The sequence below is a fragment of the Mesoplodon mirus genome (genome assembly GCF_964341445.2).
Source record: "Mesoplodon mirus genome assembly, chromosome: 15".
Classification (NCBI taxonomy): domain Eukaryota; kingdom Metazoa; phylum Chordata; class Mammalia; order Artiodactyla; family Ziphiidae; genus Mesoplodon; species Mesoplodon mirus.
The window spans coordinates 33,428,257-33,444,273 of record NC_138991.1 but is presented as its reverse complement, the minus strand read 5'-3'; the positions used below and the strand labels follow the sequence as shown (position 1 = coordinate 33,444,273).

At 43.9% G+C, this 16,017-nt stretch overlaps 1 protein-coding gene across 1 annotated transcript in view; it reads right to left on the bottom strand.

Annotated features, from left to right (window-relative positions):
• Positions 1-4,208: 4,208 nt before the first annotated feature.
• Positions 4,209-16,017, bottom strand: part of TMEM225B (transmembrane protein 225B) — a 29,257-nt gene continuing 17,448 nt past the window's right edge. Inside the window, exons 3-7 of the mRNA XM_082644018.1 lie at positions 15,020-15,097; positions 12,551-12,761; positions 11,477-11,623; positions 10,575-10,712; positions 4,209-4,643 (exon numbers count right to left, since the gene is read on the bottom strand). Of these exons, the coding sequence (XP_082500144.1) occupies positions 4,471-4,643; positions 10,575-10,712; positions 11,477-11,623; positions 12,551-12,761; positions 15,020-15,097 (747 nt within the window). The 3' untranslated portion in view covers positions 4,209-4,470. The remainder of the gene's footprint in view (positions 4,644-10,574; positions 10,713-11,476; positions 11,624-12,550; positions 12,762-15,019; positions 15,098-16,017) is intronic.

The window sequence follows — 16,017 nt, the reverse complement described above, 5'->3', positions numbered from 1 at the left end:
AGTCTGGGGGCTAAGAAAACAGCTGGATTAATCCAATATTAGGATTGGTCATAAGGATGATTATGAAAGAATGCCAAGGGCGTGGGGGGAGTGAGGGCTCTAGTGGGAGAAGGTTGTACTGAGTGACCATGGAGTCCAAGCTGAGTGGGGGAGGGACCGAAACCAACAAGAAAAACACGGAGACCTGAGGAATCAGAGGTTAGGATGAGGCCATGAAGCAGGTTTCAGGAATTTTTTCGGAAATGTTATAGGCAAACTAAGCATAAAACGCATTATCCTGTTTGTTTTCCATAAACAGAATCATACTATATTCTATTCTGCTCTTTGCTTTTATTCAGTAAACAACATATCTTTCCACACCTACACATACTGATCTACCCCACTCTTTACCAGCTCTACAGTATTCCATTGTATGTTCTGTGTTCCCCATGATTTATAAAGCTTATCAGTGGACATTTAGGTGGTTTCCAGCATTCGGATTTACCAGAAACCTGGATGAACATCGTCATACAGAATTACTTGTGCACTTTTTGGCAAATAAATCTAAGATGAGTTCCCATACATGGAATTATGGGATCTAAATCACATTCATTTAAAATTTTGTCAGCTATTGCCAAATTATCCTGCAAAGAGTCTGCACCAATTTCCACTCTCACAAACAGTGGGGGATAGCGTTCATTTTCCCACAGTCTCATGAACACTGGATGTCATCAAACTTTTTCATCTTTGCCAATCTGATGAGTGAAATCAGTGATGCCCACGTTTTTGTTTGGACTTCTTAATTATAAGTGAAGTCGTTTTTCCTACCTTCATTAGCTACTTGTATTTCCTTTTCTGCAAACTGGCTATTTTTACCCTTTCTTCTGTTTCTGTTGGGTTATCTCTTTCTTACTGAAATATGAGTTTTTTAAAAATTAAGGAAAATAGCCCTTTTTCAAAAGTTTTGCAAATATTTTCCTATTTGCCTTTTGTCTTTCTTAATGAAACTCTGTGCACTGCAAAATATATGTTTTACATATTCAAATTAATCCTTCCTTTTTCTTTAAATCTTCTCTGTTTTGTGCCTTCCATCCTCCAAGATGATTTTGTAAATCCCCTGTACACACTTCTAAGACATTTATTGTTAGGTTAAATCTGAGATCTGTCGGAAATGCATTCTGATCAAAGGAAAAAAAAAAAGAGAAAATCCAGCCAGTCTTTTTTTTTTCCAAATGGCTAGCAAGTTTTCCTCAACCATTTATTGAAGGATCAATAATCCTTGCTGATTTAAAAGGTTAATTTTACCAAATATTATATTCCTCTATAAAGTAGGCTTTATATTAGTACTCTTACTCTGTTCTGTAATCTCTGTATCCTGTGTCAGGACCTGCCAAACTGTTTTAATTACTACAGTTTTATGTTGTGCTTTTGCATCTGGAGAGATTTTCTATATCATTGACCCTACTTTCCCATGGTTTAAAGAAGAGATTGTTGGAGAAAAATTAAGAATGGTACCCTGAAAACTGCAGAAGAAACCAGATAAGTTCTGACCTCATGCTCCTGGCCCTGAGAGACCAGACTAGAACTAAGGATTGCTAGGGAAATGGCATTGTCAGAAAGAAGGCAGATTTCAGGAAGATGAGCAATTGAAGGCTTTTTTTTTTTTTTTTGGCAAAGAACATGGTACTGAATGAATTGAGAGCATGGGGGCATGGCAAGAAAGAAGAAGGGAAAAAGGGAGGAAGGGAAGGAGAAAGGGACAGATGCAGAGGGAGAGAGGAAGAAAATTATCTGACAAGAGACAGAAGAGATGAGGTTACGAGGTGAAATACAGAAAGCCGGGAGAAGTTGTCATGACCATAAAGAGGAAACAGGTTAAGAGGCAGCAGAGTTTACTTTAAAATTTTAAAAACCTGTACTGAACATCAGAGGGCTTCACCTCTCTGGTTCTTTAATAAGAAAATGGGTAGAATCATAGCTGGCCTGTCTTTAGCAGTACAGAGTGAAATGGCAGATGTGAACGTTGTTTTAGCACTAACTATAGAAATGAAGGTTATAGGAGTTCAGAGTGCTGTTATGGACAGTGTTGGATATTTGACTTATATTACCCAATTTACCCTTTAAGATTTAATATGAATTTTTGAATAGGTAATACATGTACATGATTCAGGAGCCAAACTCATATAAGAAGTTACACACAGAATGATTACTCCTCCCTCTGCCCACTCCACCCATCCCATTTTTTAAAATATAAATTTATTTATTTATTTTTGGCTGCATTGGGTCTTCATTGCTGCACACGGGCTTTTTCTAATTGTGGCAAGCGGGGGCTACTCTTCGTTGCGGTGTGCAGGTTTCTCATTGCAGTGGCTTCTCTTGTTGCAGAGCACGGGCTCTAGGTGCACGGGCTTCAGTAGTTGCAGCACATGGGCTCAGTAGTTGTGGTTCGCGGGCTCTAGAGCACAGGCTCAGTAGTTGTGGCGCACAGGCTTAGTTGCTCTACGGCATGTGGATCTTCCTGGACCAGGGCTCAAACCCATGTCCCCTGCATTGGCAGGCGGATTCTCAACCATTGTGCCACGAGGGAAGCCTCCACCCCATTTCTTAATCTACCCCCATCTCTAAAGATTCATTCATTATACGGTCTTCAAGTGTTTATTTATTTGCAAATACTAATATTCACATATTTCCCTACCTTCTCCCCTTTTCTTACACGAAAGGAAATATACTAGATACCTTGCTTTTTATCATGTAATATGTCCTAGAAAATATTCCATATCAGTACTTAGAGACCTTTCTCATTCTTTTTTTTTTAAGCTGGTGTGGATGTAACATAATTTATTTAAAGTGTCTCCTGTTGATGAGCATTTGAGTTGCTCCTAATCATTTGTTACTGCAAAAGCTGCAGCATTTAATCACCCTGCACCTATGTCATTCTTAAAGATGTGTGCAGGTATATCTGTTGGATAAATCCTTAAATTGAGAGTTGGGTTGGGTTAAAGCATTACTTCTGCAGTTTTGTAGGTACTGCCAGATTCCCCTCAGGAGGGCTGTATCATTTTGCACTTCCATCTGCCATGTATGATGGTGCCTACTTCCCCACAGGTTAGCCAACACAACATGTTGCATCAAACTTTTGATTCTTGCAAATCTCACGGGGAGAAATGGCATCTCAGTAGAGTGTCCTCCATTTTTTGAAAATTTTGCACTTCTTTTAATTTCTTTAACACATTAATAATAGCTTAATAATAGTTATTTTAAAGTTTGTGTCTGCTAAATCCAATATTTGGATCATTCTGTCATCTGCTTCTATTGGTTGTTTATTCTCTTGTTGGTCACATTTCTTCATGTCTAGTAATTTTGCATAGTACGCCAGTATTTGTGCATAAAGGAAGAGGCTCTAGGCCTTCCACAATGGGGCCATGCTTTGTTCCAGAGTGTCTATTCCAGTAAATAATAACAATAAAGCATTGCCCCATCATGGAAGAGGTTGGTCATCTCATATCAGTTTTCCTAAGCAGATGTTACTCCTTCCAATAGATTCCTTTTCAATAGAAAGGAACTTTATTTCAGTGAAGTTTTCTTGAATTTTAGTTTTAAATACTTGTTCTGTTCCTTTATTTCCATTTTCTTCCTCAGGGACTCCGATTTTACCTACGTTGGACATACATACCTGAAGAACAGGCACTAGGTGTTTTAGTTAGACTGTCTTTAGTTTTTTATTACATTTCTCTCCAAAAGGTATCTTGGGAGTTTCTTTCTTATAGGGAGATGATGACAGCCTAGTTCCAGTCTTTTCACTTTGCCACCTCACAAAACCCTATAGGAACAATATAGAACTAGGTATAGAGAAAATCTACAAACTCTAAAATATGTAACAGTGGGCCAGACCACCCTAAATCAGCAGAATGAGTATGGAAAGCCACAACTGGGAGATCAGCATGGCTGGAACAGTGGGGTGGTTATACTCTGTTCAGTTTTTATTTTACAAAACTCACGTCACTTGATCATTTCCTAATATTCCTCCCTCCCTTCCTGCCCTCTAGGCTGCAGGCTGGTGTTTTGTTGTGTTTTGTTTGTTCATTTGTTTATTTTTTGGCCATGCTGTGTGGCATGTGGGATCTTAGTTCCCCAACCAGGGATCGAACCTGTGCCCCCTGCACTGGAAGCTCAGAGTCTTAACCACTGGACCACCAGGGAAGACCCCTGTTTGTTTTTTGAGGCATGGATTAACAGACAGTAGTCATTGTTTTATTGAAAACACTTGTCCAAAAAAATCACTCAGAAAGCTCAGAAGAATTCAGAAAACTTTTAACAAATTTCAAACACACGCAAGATAGAATCACTTTGAGTAGGGGAAGTGGAGGGTTGATTTGACACTCAAGAGCCTCATCAAAAGTAGCAGAGACTGGTGGAGGTGGGGGAGCCACACACAGTGACACGTGTGCACTCACACAGCTTGATGAAGGGCAGGGCACAGACTATCTTGGTCTAGATAACTGTTTCTTCCTTCAGCAGCGTCTCCCTCTGTATGGAGCTCAATTCTCCTCCCAAACTCTCCATGTTTTCCAGGTGTGAGATCTCTTGGGTCTCCTCAGTACTCTGGGAAATGGGCAACAAATGACAGCTAAGGCAGGCTGTTTCTTGAACGAGGCAGATGGCACCTGGGTGACAGCAAAAGTTTGGGTCAGGTGAGAGAGAGAGTGTCAAGCTCAGTGCCTGCCCTAGAGGTCGGAAACTCCCTCCTCTGACCTGACTCCCTCTGGTCTGCACCTGCCCTCCTAGTTCTCCCCTCCAATAAAAGGACAAGGCATACAAATAGATGGATAAATTCATGGAACCATGGCCAGTGCTGGAAGGTATCTTAGCAATTGTCTAACCATTAATAAGTAAGAAAACAAGGTTTCAGAGAGGAAGGTCAAACACAAAGCCCAGGCCTCTTCATGGCCAACTCACTCAAGACCCTCAGTAAGTGAAAGAAAGGAAGAAGAGAATCAATGTTGATAAGAACAAACGGAGATATCTTGAGTGGATAATAAATGCTGTATTACGGCTAAGACTAAGATAAAAGACAACTATTTTTAGCTTTATAGCAGACTAGCTACTCTCCCACTAAACACAACAAAAATTCTAAATATTTCTTCAAAAACCTATTATTTATAAATGCATCATCAAGCTGACATCAGAGTAAGACATTCTTAGACGCCAAAACCATAGTGATAACAGGAATTTGAAGGGTTAAGCAACCACACAATTAGCCTTCACCTTGGAGACATGCACTCAACCCACGTGACCCTGAGTTTCCATTCTGTTGGCCTCTCGGGACACGGAAAAATAAAAGGAAAGCCCAGGTCCTGCTCACAGTGGGGAAATCTAATAAGAGTCGGCCACATGAAACTGGAACTGCAAAGTTACCTGCATTGACTGAGATTTCACAAACACAGGCTAGCTGTTATGTGGGTCTGCAGCTAAACTAACAATACCTAAGTATTTTGGTTGTGATCCTAGGGTAGTTCTGCACCCAAGCACCGGGCAGAAGCAAATGCAAATCCTTTTTTGAGGAAACACTTTAAATATAGGCCTCAAATAATTTCCAACAACGACAACAAAAAAATATTCCAAGGAAAATAAGTTCACAGTCGAAATCCACAGACCATACCAAGAAAGAAGGTACCACAGCAAGAGCCTATAGAAACAGCAGCAAATAATTCAGTTGTTAAACTTATAAGACACAGAATATAAAATGTTTAACATGTATAATAAAAATATATTCAGAGAACAGATTTTAAACATGAGGAAAAAAGCATAAAAGTAACAAGATTTACAGGAAAGTACAACTTCTAGTTATAAAATAGATTAACTGAAATAAAGATTTAATGGCTAGGTTAAATAGATCAGACACAGCTAAAAAGTGAATGGGTAGGGACTTCCCTGGTGGTCCAGTGGTAAAGAATCCACCTTGCAATGCAGGGGACACGGGTTTGATCCCCGCTCAGGGAACTAAGATCCCACATGCCATGGGACAACCAAGCCCGCGTGCCACAACTACTGAGCTCGCGTGCCTCAACTAGAGCCCGCGTGCCGCAAACCACAGAGCCCACGGCTCTGGAACTGGTGCACTACAACTATAGAGCCCACACGCCCTGGAGCCTGTGCGCCACAACTAGAGAAGGGAAAACCCACATGCCACAACTGGAGAGAAGCCCGCCAACTAAGACCCAATGCAGCCAAAAATACATTTAAAAAATAATGATAATAATAAATAAATCTTTTTTTAAAAAGCGAATGGGTAAAATTGAAGATACATCTATATAAGTTATTCACAATGCAGCCCAGAAAGACAAAGACAGAAAATATGAAAGAGAAATTAAGACATGCAGGATAGAGTAACAAGGTCTAACAGAAATCTTCCTGGAGTTCCACAGAGGACAAAAAGAAAGGGAAATAAAATGGGGAGGAGATAAAAAATGTTTTACAAATGCTGAGAGATATCACTCCTCAGCTTCAGTTCACACATCAGATCATAACACAAACATCCATACCCTGCAAAATACCAAAAAAAGTCTCAGAGAAAAAAAAGTTGCCTCAAAAAGAATGATATTTTTAAAGAGAGCCAACTTCTCAACAATAAGAACAGAAGTTGGAAAGTAATAGAATAATATCTTGAATGCTGAGAGAATAACCGTTAACTTCAAAATCTATATTCAGCAAAACTAACTTTAATAAACAAAAATGAAAGATAATTTCATACAAACAAAATATGAGATAGTATATCTCTAACTGACCCTCATTAAAAAAGCTAAAAAAAAAAAAAATGAGGGCTTCCCTGGTGGCGCAGTGGTTGAGAATCTGCCTGCTAATGCAGGGGACACGGGTTCAAGCCCTGGTCTGGGAAGACCCCACATGCCACGGAGCAACTAGGCCCGTGAGCCGCAACTACTGAGCCTGCGCGTCTGGAGCCTGTGCTCCTCAACAAGAGAGGCCGTGATAGTGAGAGGCCCACGCATCCCGATGAAGAGTAGCCCCCGCTTGCTGCAACTAGAGAAAGCCCTCGCACAGAAACGAAGACCCAACACAGCCATAAATAAATAAATAAATAAATAAATAAATAAAATACATTAATTGTCAAAACTAGAGTCATCATCATTATCATTATAAAAAAATGATATAAATGAACTTATTTACAAAACAGAAACAGACTCACAGACTTAGAGAACAAACTTATGGTTACCAGGAGGGAAGGGTTGAGGGAGGGATAGTTAGGGAGTTTAGGATTGACAGGTACACAGTGCTATATCTAAAATGGGTAACCAACAAGGACCTACTGTATAGCACAGGGAACTCTGCTCAGTATTATGTAACAACCTAAATAGGAAAAGAATTTGAAAAAGAATAGATACATGTATAAATGAATCACTTTGCTGTACACCTGAAACACAACATTGTTAATCAACTATACTCCAATATAAAATAAAAAGTTAAAAAAAATCATTATAAAGTATGTACTTCAGGATAATGATCTTAGATAGAAGGTCTGAGGTTTGATGAGCAGCTAAATTGGTAAATATGTGGGTAAATTTAAACAAGTATTAAATGCATAAAATAATAATAATAATAATGTATAGAATTTTTTAAAAAACAGAAGAAACCAAAACACTGGACAAAATGCATATAAATTGGGGGGGAGGGTCCTTGAATTATTTATGAAGAGAATAAATATGCTGATTAACTAAGCATGTTAAAATGTCAAGAGTAACTATGACACAAATGAAAACAGACCGTATAATTTCCAAGCTAATGAGGGAGGAAATGTAATGAGAATTATATACATAACATTCAATCAACCCAAAGCAAGGCAAGTGAGGTAGAGGGTGGGGAGCAGAAAAAACTGAAAGCACAAACTAAGGTGGTAGAAAAAATACAAATATATCAGTAGTCACAATAAATGTAAATCAACTAAATGCTCCAGATAAAAGACAAAGGTTATAATAAGACTAGGTGAAAAAATCCAATCATAAGCTATCTATAAGAGACATCCATAATGTGAAGACAGAGACAGGTTTAAAGTAAAAGACCTAACAGGCAAATAATAACCTAAAGAATGTAGAGGTAGTTATAGTAATATCAGATAAAACAGACTTTACAACAAAAAACATTATAAGGAATAAAAAGTATCACAGCATGATGACAAAAAGTTCAATCCACTAGTAAAATATAGCAATTCTAAATCAAGGTTTAAACAAGATAATAAAAAAGCTTGATGTAATGTTTATAGATAAAAGGTTGCATTCAACATGAGACATGAAAACGGACCTCAGACTAGGCTATAAAGCAAGTCAATAAATCTGAAAATATTAGGACTATATAAACCATGATCTGTCATCAAATTGAAACTAAGTTAAAATCATTATCACCAAGATACAATAAAAATTCTATGCTTAGAAATTTAAAAGTATATTTTAAAATAATTCATGGATCAAAGAAAAAATCATAAGGGGAACAAGAAAATATCTGAAATCAAACAACAACAAAAGATATTACACATCAAAATGAGAGCTGCAAATAAAGATGCAATTCTTAGAGGGCAACTGAAGCTTTAAATGCCTACTTAGAAAAGAAGAAATAATCAATGAGCTTAGATCCTGATTTAGGAAGCTGAAAAAGGAACAGCAGAATAAACACACAAAAAAGTAGTAGGGAGGGAAGTTCAAAATAAGAAGCAAAAAGTAATTAAATAGAAAACAAACAAGGTTTGTTTTCAAGAAAGCTAAAAAGCTGGTTCTTTGAAAACACTAAAAAAAACTGATAAACCTCTGACAAACATAGTAATGAAAAAAGAGAAAATTAGGTGTGAAAAAAGTACATAACTACAGCGACTTCCCTGGTGGCGCAGTGGTTAAGAATCCACCTGCCAATGCAGGGGACATGGTTCGATCCCTGGTCCAGGAGGATCCCACATGCCACGGAGCAACTAAGCCCATGTGCCACAACTACTGAGCCTGCACACTAGAGTCCATGAGCCACAACTACTGAAGCCCGCGTGCTGCAACTACTGAAGCTCGCACACCTAGACCCCATGCTCCACAACAAGAGAAGCCACCGCAATGAGAAGCCCGCGCACCACAACGAAGAGTAGCCCCCTCTCACCGCAACTAGAGAAAGCCCGCGCGCAGCAATGAAGACCCAATGCAGCCCCCCAAAAATTCTTTTAAAGTACATAACTACAGATGCAGCACAAATTAAAAGTAAAACATTTTGAGTAATTTTATGTCAATAAAATTTTAAACTTAGATAAAATGTATAAACGTAGAGAAATATATAAATTACCAAAACTGACTCAAGAAGAAATAAAATATCTGAATAGTCCTATAATCATGAAAGAAACTCAGTCATAAACTTAAAATTCTCCCATAGAGAAATGCCATGCTTCTATAGGAAAGCTTAGTTATACAATTAAATACTCAAGGTGGTAAAAATGAATGAAGCTTAGTTCCTCATATTAACATGGAGGAATCTCAAGATTATGCTGATCAAACATAGCAAACTCCAGAAGAAAAAATACAGTTTGATTATATTCATATAAAGTTTTAAAGCATGCAAAACTAAATAATATGTTGTTTAAGGATATATATGTGTAGTAAACATGATTGGCATAAATTTCTGAAGAATTGAATCCAGAGGGGAGAGAAGAGGAAGAGACCAGGAACAGCCACATGGTAGAGGGGGGAAGACTTCAAAGATATTGAATACTTAATGTTCTAACATGTTTTGTTAATTTTGACAAACCCATTTTTTTTCACATTTTAAAATCTCTGAAATGAGGATGTACCTTACAAGCTCTAGCATCTTAGAATTATATTTGGTATCAATTTTTCTTTCTCAGTGGTACATAAAATAAGGGTGTAACTTATAAATGATGGATTCGACAAAACGTGGCTAGTTCTTAAACTATATGGTGGAAATATGGGTGTACAGTTTATTTATAATTACTTGTATCTTACAGATATATTATAACATTCTTTGTTATATATTCAATGCATAATAGAATCAAGTTAAAATAGGTTCTGATCATGGGTCAGGTTAAAATAGTGGGAAGAGGATTAGGAGTAGGGACAAAATTAGAAGGGATTAAAAATTTCGATGATGACGATGATGACGGTTGCTAAAGAAAAAGCGACTGAGTGAGGAATAAGATCACAGATTTCAAGATAAAGAGACAGGAATAGAAAGCCTTAGGAGCCGGGATGGTGGTAAGGGAGAGTATGAAAGTGTGCAAGTTTGGTTCTAAAGTCAAGGAGCATAACAATGGGGAGGACGAGGGTGGGGGACAGGGCTGAGGCCCTAGAGCAGTGCTGTCCAGCAGAAACTTCTGCATCTGCACCGTCCAATGTGGAAGCCACTAGGCACATCATAACGTGGTTTTTGAACATGTGAAGTGTGGCTGGCGTGACTGAGGAACTCAATTTCTAACTTGATTTCATTTTAATTAAATAGCCACAAGTGACCATGGTTTTGAACAGCACAGCTCTAGAGCGTCCACAGCTCCTGAATCCGGACAGAGGGCAGGGAGAGGGCACCAGCCCTGGGACACTCACCAGCCACTAGGAACAGAAGGATGCTAAAGCCCAGGACGTAGTAAGGCCACTGCACGTAGAACTGCGGGGGGCTGGGCTTCATCCGCAGACTCCGGATCTCCAGGGCATGCAGCAACAAGGCCAGGAAGGCACAGGCCCCTGTGGGTCACAGGGCGGCAGCCTTGCTCTCCTCCCGTGGCTCCCACCTCCACTCCAGCCTTCCTACACCTGTGTGGCTCCTGCCCGCACCCTTGCCCCTTCAGAGCCAATAACCTCCACCCCACATGCCTGTCTCGCCCTCCTTCCCAACTCATCTCAAAGCCCGTGTGCCTCACCTCCCAGGGGCCCCATGATCAGAAATCCCCTTCCCGGGTACCCTCTGTGCCTGTGCTCTTGGCTGACTCCAGATGGGGCCCCCTGGGTGTGACGTTTTGGACGAAACTCAACCTGATTTTCCCACTGTGAGCGTTCCACCTCCTCCATCTGATGGGAGCCTCCCAGGGTAGGGCCTTGGTCAGCCTTTTAAAGTCAAAAGGTTCCAGAGGGCAGAGATGGTCTCTTCCATTCGTTCATCCAAGAAACATTTGTATTTCATTTATATTCTATATTTCAATTATATTATAACCCTGTACCAGATTCCATGACAGTTGCTGGGATAGAGATTATGGGAAAAAGACCCCCAGACAGATGACACCAAGCCAAGGCTGTGAGGACTGTGTCCGCTGGGAGTGCAGAGTTAGGATGAGGCCCAAAGCCGGGGGATCACAATCCCTGAGGGGGCAGGTTGGGGTGGGCTACTTCATTGAGAGGGCAGTGGAGGAGAGGGGCCCTAAAAATCCCCTCTCCAGAGACCACCCCCCCATCTCCGGCCGTCTCCCCAGATCCCCAACCCACAAGGCTGGGGCCCACCTGCTGCTCCCCACCTGTGAGGAAGCTGATGAAGGCTGACACAAGATTGTGCTTCCGGGTCCTCGGAAAGAGCCGAGATGCAAAGGACACCATGACGACGGTGGTGAGGAAAGACAAGATGACGGCGGACAGCAGGAAAACACGGCCCACGATGATGTAAACTGCAGGGGAGGGAGGGAGAGCGGGCTGGCGCTGGGCACCCTGGTCCAGAGGGCAGAGCCCTGCAGAGCCTGGGCAGGGGTGGCCCTGGAGCCTGGTCGCCATCAGGTCCCAAAGCGTGGCCTGGGACCAAGGCTCTGACCCAGCTGCTTTGCCCCCAAGCATGCCCTGGGCCCACCATCTTGTTCCCCATGACATGAAAAAAAAGTTAGATGGGCAATTTCAGACACTGAAATTATTAACCAGTTCTTAACAAATACTGTTACGTGAATCTGGTTGTATCAAAAGTGTAGGGGAAAATCATGTATTGTTTGGGAAAAAACGGTGGCTTTAATAAACAACATAAAATGAAATTGTCGTGATAAAATTTGTTGCATGTGGAAATGTGAAGAATTGCATCCACATTGGTCACACTGAAATAAGTCACCGGTGGAAAATCAGAACTCTGTGAGGTCAGGATATTCTGAGCTCTGCAAGGAGTCCCTCACACCCCTATTTAATTATCCACGTTAACAGGAGTAGTGAAACAGACCGAGGATCGAGGGGGATTCATTCTCCTACTGTTGGCATGATTCAGACCTTGTTAAGGTGAGTCTGTATGACCTCCTGAGCGTGCAGAGAGGTGAGCGGCTGGGGGAGGGACAAAGAGATAAAGGTGGTGAAGACCCAGATATTCTAGAACCTACCCTGGGGTTAAACCAGTGGTTCTCTAGTAAGGGCAGTACTGCCCCCACAGGGGATGTCTGGCGATCCCAGGAGGTAACGGTGGGCATCACAACTAAGGGTGGGGGGGGGCGCTAATGGACTCTAGTGGGGAGAAGTCAGGGGCGAATTCAGTTCTGTCCTAGCTGCCCCCACCAGTCCTCTGTCACTCCCCAACGCCCACGCAGGCCCCATCTCCCTCGCCCCCATCCCCATCCCCCTCCTACCGGGTAAGGGTCGAGGCTTCCAGCACTTGATATAGAAGCAGTTCTCAAACAGGCCACTGAAAAACACTTCCTGGGACTCCTCGTTCACCAGACGAACCCAGAAGGGGAAGACGGAGACCAGCAGTATAAGCAGGTAGCCCAGGGAGGTCAAGGCAGGGGCTATGGCCCAGGTGAACCCCTTCATGTCTTTGTCCTCTAATGTCAGCATCACCTGTGGAGGGGAACAATGAGAGGGGGTCTCACGCAGCACGGGGTGAAGGAGATGATGCCCGTGGACATGTTAGCACACGTGAGGCTGGGGAAATGTTGATTTCTTTGCCTTGATTAAACTTACAGCCTTACAGACGCCTTCAGTAGGCCTAAACAATGCATAAAACATTTCTGCCTCTAATTCACTGGGCAATCTTGAGTGTGTGGGGTCCCTTCTTTGAGCCTCAATTTCCACCTCTGTAAAATTTCCACCTCTCCCACCTCTCAGTTCTGTTGACACCCACCCACTGGCCACAGAAGAACCTCTCCAGTCAGCTGTCAGCTACTATGTGCCTTTTGAGATTTCAGAATGAGGACCAGGGCAGAGATTAAAACCAGGGCCTGAAGTGCCTTTACTCAGTGACTGGCCTTCTTTTCTCAGGACCTGGGGTGTAGACGGACAGGGGTCCACCTGGCCTGGAGGAGCCCTCTGCTGAAAAATGAGCAGAAAATATGCACACAGAAAGTTTTAAAAATAGTTTTAGAGTTTCACAGAGCCTCCAGAAGCCCTAGGTACCCTCTAGGCCTGGAGGTCAAGACCCTCAGTTAAGGATCCCTCAGAACTTCTCCATCACCACCAGCTGTCATTAAGGATGTCTTCTTGGAAGGAGCACCTGTGATGTGGAAGCCAAGTGCCGACAGCTGGATTTGGTTCTGGAAGCCCGTGACTGTGTCCCAGCTTTATCACTTGCTGGCTGGGTAACCTCGGGGAACTGGCTAAAACTCTCAGGATCTTGGGTCCCCACTTGGAAAAAAGAGGAAATAACACCTGCCTAGTAAGGTCCTTGCGAGGGCCAAGTAAAATGCTGCCAACGAAGTGTCAGGTACAGTGCTTCAGGCCCAGGCGTTGGGTTAAAGTTGGAGGGTGAGGGGCCGCCATCTTCTAAAATGCAAACATTCCTGAGGGAAACTCGCATTCACAACCTAAGGGCAAATGTATTCAACTAGTCTGCTTTCCTCTCCAGGCTAGCAGGGGAAGGAGAGGGGCGGTTGGAAGCCTGGGTGCGGCAGGCAGGGCGGGCCCTGTCCGGGTGGCCCCCAATGACCCTGGCCACACGGCGGTGCAGAATGGCGACATCAGGGGGTGAGAGACAGGACATGGGAGGTGGAGGACACCCCAAGACAACAGCCCTTCTTTCCAAGTCATGCCCAGAGCCAGGCCTGGAGGCTCCTGCCTAAGCAGACTGCCTGGCAGCACCAAGCTTCGCAGCTGCGCACTGCTGTGCGCAAGACAAGGCCCTCAGAGTGAGGGGTTTCCCTCTCCTCTCTGCCCCTGTGTGTGCCCACACACTGGGGCCCCTCCACGCTCCCCATGCGGACGCCCCTCTCACTGCAGCCGGGGGCAAGGAGTGTCTCTGAGGCTTTGAGATCTGCTGATCACCATAGCAGAACAAGCCTGATGGTAGAGGGCAGAGGAAATCTGCTGTCTATAAAAGGGTTAACAACTGTTAACCTTTGACTGCTGTCAGAGTGCCTGGAAACTTTCTAAAGCACTCTCTCCTCTTTCTGTTGTTCATTACTTTCTTTTTTTCAGGTTGTCCCACCTGAAAAATTTATCCTGCCGCCTCTGCAAAGCTTCCCTTTTGATCTTCCCTCCACCCTCTGGCCAGTACTGATGAGTCACCTGAACTTCAGGGCCTCGGTGTCCTCTACTCTAAGAGGATGAAGACCAGAGACCCTTGAGTCCTGGCTCTAAAGCTCTCCAGGTAGGAGTCATGGCGGCATCTTGACCCCCATCCTCTGGATGGAATGGAGAACCCTGGACATTTTCTGTTGATGGTCTGAGCCCCTTCCTGCCCCCCCCGCCCCCTCCATGAACCTCAATGCGTCTAAAGCTGACCTCGGTGTCTTCCCTATTTTAGTCACCCTCTCCATCCCCCATGCTCTAGCCTGGAACTCCTGCCGGCTTCTCCATTTCTCCCACACTTCCACCTCCTCAGCATTCCTCACCTTCTCAGTTTTTCTTTCATAGAGTTTCCCACGCACCCAGCCTCCTGCCTCCACACCTGCCATGTCTCGCTCCATTCCCAGAACACCAGAGTCACCCCAAGCACCTCCAGCCTTTCCCGGGGTGAGGGGGGTGCGGTGCCCTCACTTCACCTCTAGACCTTTTCAATCCCACATCTTCTGCAAAGCTCAGCTTGGTCCTGTCCACTCCACGGACCCTCCCAGCCACCAGCCATTAACCATTCATTCCACAAAAGTGAACTGTGTACTTACTGGGCGCCCCATGCCCAGCTTAGGCCAATGGGGAGAATCAGGGATGAAAAAAGACAGGAACTCGCAGGCTCTTGGTAACTACTGGGGAGAAGAGACACATGAACTTGTCACGTGGGACAGCTCTTTCCCTCCCCCCCTCCCCCGCCTGGGGTGACTGAGAGGCCAGGCGCCACCTCCTAGCTGTCTGTCCCCTTGCCCACCCCAGGCTGCTCTCCAGTGAGGGGGACCTTGTGGGCCTTTCTCTGGGGGATAGGCCAGCGTCCTGCATGGAGCAGCCCTCAGTGCTGGTTCTGGATGACTGTGCACCAGGGATATACAATTGGGGGACACACTGATATAAGCCAGACTCAAAGGACTATAGACATGTTCATATAAAGGGGGATTTGGAGAACCCTTTGTACTGATGGGGAAACAGCTGGAAAGAAGAATGGACTGGTCCAGGATGCCAGGCTCAGTCAGAGTGGAGGCAGGGACCACAGTCCTGCACGGCTGCCCCTCCCTCCTCACCTCTTCACCAGTCGCCACTGGCCAGCAGTTCAGTTCGGGATTCCCAAAATTGGGGGTCAGGGAGAGAGAATGGGGGGAACAGAAAACTGCCAACTTTTCACTTTGCCAAGGGCATTCAAAACAAAGCAAAACTACTGCCATCTACTGTCACCAATTGTTTTCATTATTATTTTGAAAAGGATCTATGGCACTGTAAAGTAGAAGAGCTGCATGCTCCGTGGGGCCCGGGTTCCCGCGGCAGAGTCTCCCTGAGCCATCGCGCCACAGCCCGAGGGCAGCCCTGTCATCGGGCCAGGCCCTGCGCATGCCAGGGACAGCTGAGAACTACACAGGGCGAAGAACGAGAGGAGCAACATACAGTGCATCTCAGGCTGGACCGGGAAGAGACCAGGAGGGAACCGTCTGGGCCACGAGGAGCCTCACTCCCCACTTTTCCCGCCAGTTAATTTGAGGCTACTTGGGCTGCAGACTGGCTTAGGTTCCGTCAGAGG